The sequence below is a fragment of the Malaclemys terrapin genome, chromosome 1 (assembly GCF_027887155.1).
Source record: "Malaclemys terrapin pileata isolate rMalTer1 chromosome 1, rMalTer1.hap1, whole genome shotgun sequence".
NCBI lineage: Eukaryota > Metazoa > Chordata > Testudines > Emydidae > Malaclemys > Malaclemys terrapin.
Genome location: NC_071505.1, coordinates 352,982,972 through 352,994,207, shown reverse-complemented (window position 1 = coordinate 352,994,207; position 11,236 = coordinate 352,982,972). Strand labels below are relative to the sequence as shown.

General features: G+C 42.3%; 1 protein-coding gene across 2 annotated transcripts; it reads left to right on the top strand.

Annotated features, from left to right (window-relative positions):
- Positions 1-7,920: 7,920 nt before the first annotated feature.
- On the top strand, positions 7,921-10,074 carry LOC128833627 (olfactory receptor 52D1-like). 2 transcript variants are annotated; one of them, XM_054021619.1, is made up of 3 exons: positions 7,921-7,948; positions 8,156-8,179; positions 9,137-10,074. In XM_054021619.1, the coding sequence occupies exons 1-3, from the start codon at positions 7,921-7,923 to the stop codon at positions 10,072-10,074; spliced, it is 990 nt and encodes a 329-aa protein (XP_053877594.1). The 2 variants fall into 2 exon arrangements, with proteins under 2 accessions (XP_053877594.1, XP_053877602.1); XM_054021627.1 differs by lacking the exons at positions 7,921-7,948; positions 8,156-8,179 and having other exon boundaries at positions 9,130-10,074.
- The last annotated feature ends 1,162 nt before the right edge of the window (positions 10,075-11,236 follow it).

Genomic DNA, 11,236 nt, shown 5'->3' with positions numbered 1-11,236 from the left:
GTCCAAATGCTTACTGTTTGGCAAACTTATGAGCAACTGAAAATGAGGTCTCCTAATTGAAGGTGTCAGAGAATGTTAACTAAAGTTGGTTCCACCAGCACCACCTACAATGGCAATCCATTTGTGAGTCATATTCACCTAAGATCTTTGTTCCAATAATGTCTGTGGCAAGGAGTTCCACAGGCCAAATATATATTATGTAAACAGTTTTCTTTGATCAATGTTATATGTTCAGACTGTCAATGTAATTGAACGATCCCTTATACTCCAGTGCTAGAAGTCTAAATCGTAAAATGGGTGAACCAGAGTGCTTTATATTAAATGAGGATATTGATATAATTGGCATTAAAGAAACTTGGTGGAATGAAGATAATCAATGGGATACAGTAATACCAGGGAACAAAATATATTGGAAGGATAGAACAGGGCGTCCTGGTGGGGAAATGACATTATATGTGAAAGAAAGCCTAGAATCAAATGAAGTAAAAATCATAAATGTATCAAACAGTACCATAGAATCTCTATGGATGGAAATTCCATGCTCTAATAATAACAATATAGCGGTAGGGATATATTACCGACCACGTGACCTGGATGGCGATAGTGAATGTGAAATGCTCAGGGAGATTAGAGGTTATTGAAATAAAAATCTCAATTATAATAGGGGATTTCATTTATCCCCATATTGACTGGGTACATGTCACCTCAGAATGGGATGCAGTTGACACCTTAAATGATTGATTCTTGGAGAAGCTGGTCCTGGAACCCAACAGAGGAGAGGCAATTCCTGATTTAGTCCTAAGTGGAGCACAGGATCTGGTCCAAGAGGTGAATATAGCTAGACCTCTTGGTGATAGTGGCAGGAAAAACACCACAGCAGCCCAACACTGTAGCATTTAATTTCAGAAAGGGGAACTACACAAAAATGAGGAGGTTAGTTAAACAGAAATTAAAGGGTACAGTGCCAAAAGAGAAATCTCTGCAAGTGTCATGGAAACTTTTTAAAGACACAATAATAGAGAATCTATACCCCAAATTAAAAAAACATAGTAAGAGAAAAAAAAAAAGAACAACCGTGGCTAAACAACAAAGTAAAAGAAGAAGTGAGAAGTAAAAAGGCATCCTTTAAAAAGTGAAAGTTAAATCCTATAGGAAAATAGAAAGCAGCATAAACACTGGCAGATGGAGTATAAAAATACAATTAAGAAGGCCAGAAAAGAATTTGAGGATTAGTTAGCCAAAGACTCAAAAAGTATTAGCAATTTTTTTTTAAGTACATCAGAAGCAGAAAGCCTGCTAAACAACCAGTGGGGCCACTGGACAATTGCAGTGCTAAATAGATTCATAGATTCATAGATTCTAGGACTGGAAGGGACCTCGAGAGGTCATCGAGTCCAGTCCCCTGCCCGCATGGCAGGACCAAATACTGTCTAGATCATCCCTGATAGACATTTATCTAACCTACTCTTAAACATCTCCAGAGATGGAGATTCCACAACCACCCTAGGCAATTTATTCCAGTGTTTAACCACCCTGACAGTTAGGAACTTTTTCCTAATATCCAACCTAGACCTCCCTTGCTGCAGTTTAAACCCATTGCTTCTTGTTCTATCCTTAGAGGCTAAGGTGAACAAGTTTTCTCCCTCCTCCTTATGACACCCTTTTAAATACCTGAAAACTGCTATCATGTCCCCTCTCAGTCTTCTCTTTTCCAAACTAAACAAACCCAATTCTTTCAGCCTTCCTTCATAGGTCATGTTCTCAAGACCTTTAATCATTCTTGTTGCTCTTCTCTGGACCCTTTCCAATTTCTCCACATCTTTTTTGAAATGCAGTGCCCAGAACTGGACACAATACTCCAGCTGAGGCCTAACCAGAGCAGAATAGAGCAGAAGAATGACTTCTTGTGTCTTGCTCACAACACACCTGTTAATACATCCCAGAATCATGTTTGCTTTTTTTGCAACAGCATCACACTGTTGACTCATATTTAGCTTGTGGTCCACTATAACCCCTAGATCCCTTTCTGCCGTACTCCTCCCTAGACAGTCTCTTCCCATTCTGTATGCGTGAAACTGATTTTTTCTTCCTAAGTGGAGCACTTTGCATTTGTCTTTGTTAAACTTCATCCTGTTTAACTCAGACCATTTCTCCAATTTGTCCAGATCATTTTGAATTATGACCCTGTCCTCCAAAGCAGTTGCTATCCCTCCCAGTTTGGTATCATCCGCAAACTTAATAAGCGTACTTTCTATGCAATGGTGCCATATCTCAACGAATATTTTGCATCGGTGTTTAATGAGGCCAATGAAGGTATTAGGGATACTAGCACCGTGACAGAGGGGCAAACAGAATGGGGGATTACCGTTTCCGAGGTAGAAACAAAACTCGAACGCCTTGATGGGGCTAAGTCGGGAGGATATTGAAGGAATTGGCGCGGGAAATAGCAGGCCCATTAGCGATAATATTTAATGAATCTGTAAACTCGGGGGTGGTTCCATTAGACTGGAGAATAGCTAATGTGGTTCCTATTTTCAAGAAAGGAAAAAAAAGTGATCCGGGTAACTACAGGCCTGTTAGTTTAACATCTGTAGTGTGCAAGGTGCTGGAGAAAATTCTGAAAGAGAAACTAGTGGAGGACCTCGAGGTTACTGGCAAGTGCGATAAATTACAACATGGTTTTACGAAGGGCAGATCGTGCCAAACGAATCTGATCTCCTTCTTCGAGAAAGTAACGGACTTATTAGATAAGGGAAATGCAGTGGACCGAATATACCTGGATTTCAGTAAAGCGTTTGATACTGTACCCCATGAGGAATTATTGGTTAAACTGGAAAAGATGGGGATCGATATGAAAATTCAGAGGTGGATAAGGAATTGGTTAATGGGGAGAACGCAGCGGGTGGTATTGAAGGGTGAACTGTCAAGTTGGAGGGAGGTTACCAGTGGAGTTCCTCAGGGTTCGGTTTTGGGACCCATTTTATTTAATCTATTTATAACTGACCTCGGAACCGATTGCAGGAATAGACTGATAAAGTTTGCGGATGATACGAAGGTAGGAGGCGTTGCCAATTCGGAGGAGGATAGGGATATTCTGCAGGGAGACTTGAATGAGCTTGTGAATTGGAGTATCAGAAATAGGATGAAATTTAATAGTGAAAAGTGTAAGGTGATGCATTTAGGGATGACTAACAACAATTTTAGCTACAAGCTGGGGACGCATTGGTTAGAAGTAACGGAAGAGGAGAAGGACCTAGGGGTTCTTGTAGACCATAGGATGACTATCAGTCGACAATGCGACGTGGCGGTGAAAAAAGCCAATGCGGTCTTGGGATGCATTAGGCGAGGTATATCTAGTAGGGATAAGGAGGTGCTGCTTCCGTTGTATAAGGCGCTGGTGAGACCTCATTTGTAGTACTGTGTGCAGTTCTGGTCTCCCATGTTTAAAAAAGATGAACTTAAATTGGAACGGGTGCAGAGAAGAGCCACTAGGATGATCAGAGGAATGGAAAACCTGTCATATGAAAGGAGACTGGAGGAGCTCGGATTGTTTAGTCTGACAAAACGAAGGTTGAGGGGGGATATGATTGCTCTCTTTAAATATATCAGAGGGATAAATACAAGGGAGGGAGAGGAATTATTTCATCTTAGTACTAATGTGGGCACGAGAACAAATGGATATAAACTGGCCATGGGGAAGTTTAGGCTTGAAATTAGACGAAGGTTTCTGACCGTCAGAGGGGTGAAATATTGGAATGGCCTTCCGAGGGAAACGGTGGGGGCGAAGGACCTTTCTGGTTTTAAGATTAAGTTAGACAAGTTTATGGAGGGAATGGTTTAATGGTAAAACATATTAGCTGAGGAATACCAAGCAATGGCAGGCAAACAGTATAATGGCTAACAAGGGTTAGGCTGGAGACTCTTGCCTACATGCTCGGGGTCTTGCTGATCGTCATGTTTGGGGTCGGGAAGGAATTTTCCTCCAGGGTAGATTGGCTGAGGCCCTGGAGGTTTTTCGCCTTCCTCCGCAGCATGGGGCAGGGATCCCTAGCAGGAGGGTTCTCTGCCAATTGAAGTCACTAAGACACAGGATTTGGGGACTTCATCAGCAGAGTCAGGGAAAGGGTGGGGACGGTTTTGTGGCCTGCAGCATGCAGGGGGTCAGACCAGATGATCATAATGGTCCCTTCTGACCTTAAAGTCTATGAGTCTATGAGTAATATCTAAGTCGTTGATGAAGATATTGAACAGAGCCGGTCCCAAAACAGACCCCTGCGGTATCCCTAAAGGAGCACTCAAGGATGAAAAGGCCATTGCGGAGAAACTAAATGAATTCTTTGCATCAGTCTTCACGGCTGAGGATGTGAGGGAGATTCCCAAACCTGAGCCATTCCTTTTTGGGTGACAGATCTGAGGAACTGTCCCAGATTGAGGTATCATTAGAGGAGGTTTTAGAAGAAATTGATAAATTAAACAGCAATAAGTCACTAGGACCAGATGTTCTGTAAGAACTAAAATGTGAACTTGCAGAAGTATTAACTGTAGTCTGTAACCCATCATTTAAATCAGCTTCTGTACCAGATGACTGTAGGATAGGTAATTTGATGCCAATTTTTGAAAAGGGCTCCAGAGGTGATCCTGGCAATTACAGGCCTGTAAGCCTGACTTCAGTAGTGGGCAAACTGGTTGAAACTATAATAAAGAACAATATTATGAGACTCATAGATGAACATAATTTGTTGAGGAAGAATCAACATGGTTTAGTAAAGGGAAATCATCCCTCACCAATCTAGTAGAATTCTTTGAGGAATGGAGAAAGGCAAATGGTGGTGTCCCCGAGGGATCTCTTCTGGGACCAGTCCTATTCAACATATTCATAAATTTTCTGGGAAAAGGGGTAAACAGTGTGGTGGCAAATTTTCAGATGATACAAAATTACTAAAGATAGTTAAGACCCAGGCACACTGCAAAGAGCTACTAAACAATCTCTCAAAATTGGGTGACTGGGAATAAAATGGCAGATTAAATTTAATGTTGATAAATGCTTATAATACACAGTGGAAAGCATAATCCAAATTCTACATATAAAATGATGGGGTCTAAATTAGCTGTTACCACTCAAGAAAGAGAGCTGGGAGTCATTGTGGATAGTTCTCTGAAAACATCCACTCAATGTGCAGCAGCAGTCAAAAAAGCAAACGGAGTGCTGGGAATAAATTAAGAAAGGGGTAGATAATAGGACTGAAAATATCATCTTGCCTCTATATAAATCCATGGTATGCCCACATCTTGAATACTGTTTGCAGATGTGTTCGCACCATCTCAAAAAAGATATATTGGAATTGGAAAAGGTTCAGAAAAGGACAACAAAAATGATGAGGGATATGGAACGGCTTCTGTATGAGGAGAGATTAGTAAGACTGGGACCTTTCTGCTTAGAAAATAGACGGCTAATGGGGGATATGATTGAGGTCCATAAAATAATGACTGGTGTAGAGAAGGTAGATAAGGAAGTGGTGTTTACTCCTTCTCATAATACAAGAACTAGGGGTCACCAAATGAAATTAATAAGCAGCAGGTTTAAAACAAATAAAAGAAATTATTTCTTCACACAACGCACAGTCAACCTGTGAAACTCCTTGCCAGAGGATGTTTTGAAGGCCAAGACCATAACAGGGTTCAAAAAGAACTAGATAAATTCATGGAGGATAGGTCCATCAATGGCTATTAGCCTTGATGGGCACGGATGGTGTCCCTCGCCTCTGTTTGACAGAGGCTGGGAATGGGCGACAGGGGATGGATCACTTGATGATTACTTGTTCTGTTCATTCCTTCTGGGGCACCTGGCACTGGCCACTGTCAGAAGGCAGGATACAGGGCTAGATGGACCTTTGGTCTGACCCACTGTGGCCATTTTTATGTTCTTATGTTCCCTTATTCATGTGTTGTGAGAAAGAGTAAATATAAATGCCTGATCTACATTCTTTATTAATAGATTCATAGGGTTTAAAGTCAAAAGGGACAATTAGATCATCCAGTCTGACATCCTTTATAACACAGACCTTTGAATTTCACCATCTTACCCTTGTATTAAACCCCTTGACTTGTGTTTGACTAAGGCTTGGACTAAACTAGGATTTTACATCACAGAATCATAGAGCCACAGGATGAGAACGGATCTCAAGGGTCAGCTAGTCTAATTCCCTGCCAAGATGCAGGATTTTTGTGTCTAAGCATCCTAAACAGATGAAAGAGCTTTCATTATTTTCGAAGGCACCTCTTCCATTGACCTGCTGTGCTTAAAGTTAGGAATTTTGACCTGAGAGTTAATCTAAATTTGCTCTGCTGTAGTTTGAACCCATTGCCACCTGTCATGTCCTCTCTTAATCTCCTTTTTTCCAAACTAAACATGACCAGTTCCTTTGGCCTTTGCTGGTATGACTTGCATTCCATCCTTTTGGTCATCTTTGTCACTCTCCTCTTGATCCTCTCCAGTTTCTCTACACCTTTCTATATAGCAGTGAACAAAATTGGACACAGTATTCCTTCTGAGGCCTAACCAGCACTATCACACTCCCATGACTTGCTCTCTCTGCCTCTGCTAATACAACAAACATTGCATTTGCCTTTTTTTTGCAACAGCAGATACATCCACACCCCTGAGAAATGTAGCTATGTCCTCCTAACCCTGGAGTAGACAGCATCAACCTCGCTACCACCTCTAGGGGAGGTAGATTACCTACACTGATGGGAGAACCCCTGTCATCGGTGTAAGTGCTGTCTACACTGAAGTGTTATGGCAAGGCTGCTGTAGCCGTTTAAGTGGTTCTGGAGACATGGGTAGTTGGAGAATTTACCACTTCCCTTTGCAGTTTGTTCCAATTGTTAATCATTCTTAGTGCTAAACATTTGGCCCTCATTTCCAACTGGAATTTCTCTGCATTCAGAATCCAGCCATTGGACCTTGCTCTGCCTTTCTCTGCTAGATTACACAGACCATTTTACACAATGTTTTTTCACCAATGCCTTGTAGTAATTTTCTATTTGCTTTCAGATCGTTGATGAAAATATTGATTAGCTTCAGCCCTAGAACTAATCCCTGCAGACCACCATTTGGAACACCTCTATTCGCTGGCAATAGCCTGTTGACACCTTCTTTCTGAGATCAGTCAGTTAGTTAGTTTTTAGTCCATTTAAAGTATGCTTTACTGATATTGTAGATTGTTCATTTTTATCTGAATATTTTCCCCATGAAATGAAATGCCTCAGATAGCCTTGATCAACTAAACAAATATTCCCATTAAAGAATGAAATCGGGTTTGTTTGACAAGACCTGTTTACCATAACCCATGTTGTTGATTGACATTAATTATATTCCTAGACTTTTTTGAAATGAATCACATACAGGCTTCTCCACTGTTTCCTAACCATGTGAATTTAACTTTTCCTTTTTTTAAATAGTTTATTTTAACACAGAACTGTTAGGAATTTGCTTTGTTGTTTTATTCTGCTGCTGCCTGACTGTGTACCTCTGTGTCCAGATGAGATGTGTGACTGCTCTGTCATTTAGTAACTGCCTGATTGCATACATCCGATTCTGAATCAGATGTATGGTTGATCAATCAGTTTCTAACTCTTGTGTTTGTAACTCTAAGGTTCTACTGCAGATGCTGTTTAACCCCCTGCTTGACAGCTAATGGACTGGAAAGGTTTTCATCAGCTCATATGATATACTGCTTCTTTCCAAATGCAGAACAAAAGTATTTCTTGAAAGCATCCACTTTTTCTGTAATATTAACAAGATTCTTTTCTCAATCCAGGAATGGGCACAAACCTTTTCTAGGAATTCTTTTGGTCTTAATATTCTTAATAACCACCTTTTTGTTATCCTTACCCCTGCCAAGCATGGATTTTCCCCTGATGTCTTTAATGTCCTTTTTCAATTTTCATAACTTCTAAATTGCATTGCTGATCTTATATTTTTCCGTTTTCCCATTTGTTGTACATTTCTGTTTTCCCGCTAATGGCTGCCTTCACTTTCCACTGAACTGGGTTTTTCTCATAAGTTCTCTGCTTTCTTGATGGTGGAATTGTGATTTTTTCTGTATCTAATAATCTTTTCTTAAAGAACCTTTAATATTCATCCCCATTTTACTGTCTAAATATTTCCTTCCAATCAGTTTTGCTGTTACTTTGCCTCAGCTTTGGGAATTAGCCTTTTTGAAGCACTAAATACTTATAGTTATTACTGGTTGGGAACTGTTCTGTGTTTGTCAATTTGAATGTCATCAGTTCATTCTTCATTTTGCTCTCCTCTATCATATGCCCCATTCTTTGTCTCTTCTCTAAACTCAACAGTCCCACTCTTTTCATTCTGTCCGCATCTGGCAGCCTCCCCCATTCTCATAGCCTGTCTTTGAAACCCCCTTTCTATCTACTATATCTTTTATAGGGACCGGGTGACCAAAACTGAGCACATGTCCACAGCATGTTATTCTGTATCCCATTCCTTAGGCATCCAATCTTTGTCTTTGTTTGGCCACTATTGAGACTGAGGAGGTGTTTCCATTGAGCTGCTATCAATATTTTCCCTGAGATGTGTTTTAGTTGGGATGTTTCTACCTGGCACACCCATGTCTTAGCAAAAGGTCATATTTTTTCCACTTTGAGATTTTGAGCAAGCAGGTGAATGGGGAACTCCCTACAGCATGGATTCACTAGCTTGGCTTTCATTGAATTAAGGAACAATGACGGAAAACCAGTATCCACACACACATTTCCTCCTGGTGCCTATTAAGGTTTCCCACACCATGGCATGTAAGAATTATTTACCCATGGAGCACAATCAAGTATGGAATGGCACTATTAGAGTCAATTATTCAGAATTCATATATCCAAATAAAGAAAATGTCATTTTAGAGTGTGGGAAGAGTGACCAGTTTGATTCACCTGTGAGAACAGCTTCCAGTTGTGCATGTATTGTCTCATAATGGCATTGTCTCTCCATCCAGGCATTTGTACTGTGACCATCACTCTAGACTCTTCGCACATACAGGAAGTCAAGGCAATTTACAGTACATGCAGGCGACACCGTTCTACCTCAAAGTTAGACACCATCTTTCCTACTCCATGTCAGATTCCAACACAACTGACTTCACCAACCCCTCCACCTTCATCCTGCTGGGCATCCCAGGCCTGGAGGCAGCCCATGTCTGGATCTCCATCCCCTTTTGTGTCATGTACGCCATAGCCGTCTTGGGGAACTTCACCATCCTGTTCATCGTCAAGACAGAGCCGAGGCTGCATGAGCCCATGTACTACTTCCTCTGCATGCTGGCCGTCACCGACCTGGTTCTTTCTACAACCACCATGCCTAAAATGCTGAGCATCTTCTGGTTCAAATCCAGGGAGATAGATTTTAGTTTGTGCCTCACCCAGCTCTACGTCGTTCACTGCTTCATAGCGATGGAGTCTGGAATTGTCGTGGCCATGGCTTTGGATCGCTATGTGGCCATCTGTGATCCCCTGAAATATTCCACTATCCTGACAAACCACATGGTGGCCAAGATTGGTCTGGCTGTGGTGCTGCGTGGCAGCATGCTAGCACTGCCCTATCCCTTGCTGGCGAGGCGGTGGCCATACTGCAGAACCAACATCATCTCCCACACATACTGCGAGCACATAGCCGTGGTGAAGCTGGCCTGCACAGACATACGCATCAGTAGTTACTACGGCCTGATTGTGGCATTCTTGGGGATTGGTCTGGATGTGTTTTTTATCACTGTGTCCTATACACTGATTCTAAGGGCCATCTTCAGCCTCCCGACAAAGGACACCCGGCTCAAGACTTTTGGGACCTGTGGCTCCCACCTCTGTGTCATTTTAGCGTTTTATATCCCAGCTCTCTTCTCCTTTCTCACACACCGGTTTGGCCACAATGTGCCTCCACATTTCCACATTCTCATTGCCAACATGTACATTCTACTGCCCTCCATGCTAAACCCCATCATCTATGGGGTGAGGACCAAACAGATCCGGGACAGGCTGCTCTGGCACATTACTCATATTGAATAAAGTTTTCTTCTGGTGCTCTGGCTCTCAGACCAAGCTCTGTGGAGATCTGGCTGGTGACATAGTGCTGTGCTGCCTTCCCTGAATCACTGACCGGAGACATTACATTCTTTCTTTACCTCATAGTGCTGTATCAACCTGACAATCTGGGGAATCCATCTATGTACAACTCACAGGGTTGCCACATTTCTTATTGCTGGTAACTGGACACCTGAGGCTCCGCACTTTGCACCACCTGTTCCCCCATGGCCCTGTCCCTGTCACTCAATCCTCTCCTCACTATCCCTATTACTCGCTGGATCATCTCCACACCCCTCCTTACCCCAGCTGCATCCTACATGTTCCGGGGCTGGAACGGGAGTTTCCAAAGCCTGAGGAGGATCCTGCCTGCTGGTAGAAGGCAGGCCCAGTTGAGCAGGGGCTGATGTGGGTTAATGACACAGTGTCTCCCCCCACTTTGCTGTAACTGGACACTGACAGATCCCCTTTTCGACTGGACATTCCAGCTAAAAAATCGGGGGGGAGGGGTGGTTAGTGGTGTGGGACCCTAGCATCCTGGGGTGGAAGTGATGGGCTGGAGGGTTTAGAATTGATATTAGTGTAAGCAGAGTCAGGATGAGCTCTACCCTGACATCTGGTGGTGAATTGTGGTGAGTGTGGAAAAGAACTCCAGGGGCTGATCTTGTTTGCATAAAAAGAACAGGAGTACTTGTGGCACCTTAGAGACTAACAAATTTATTAGAGCATAAGCTTTCGTGGGCTACAGCCCACTTCTTCGGATGCATACAGAGTGGAATAAATATTGAGGAGATATATATACACACATACAGAGAGCATAAACAGGTGGGAGTTGTCTTACCAACTCTGAGAGGCCAATTAAGTAAGAGAAAAAAAACTTTTGAAGTGATAAGCTAGCCCCGTACAGACAGTTTGATAAGAATTGTGAGAATACTTACAAGGGGAGATAGATTCAATGTTTGTAATGGCTCAGCCATTCCCAGGCCTTATTCAATCCTGAGTTGATTGTGTCTAGTTTGCATATCAATTCCAGCTCAGCAGTCTCTTGTTGGAGTCTGTTTTTGAAGTTTTTCTGTTGTAATATAGCCACCCGCAGGTCTGTCACTGAATGACCAGACAGGTTAAAGTGTTCTCCCACTGGTTTTTG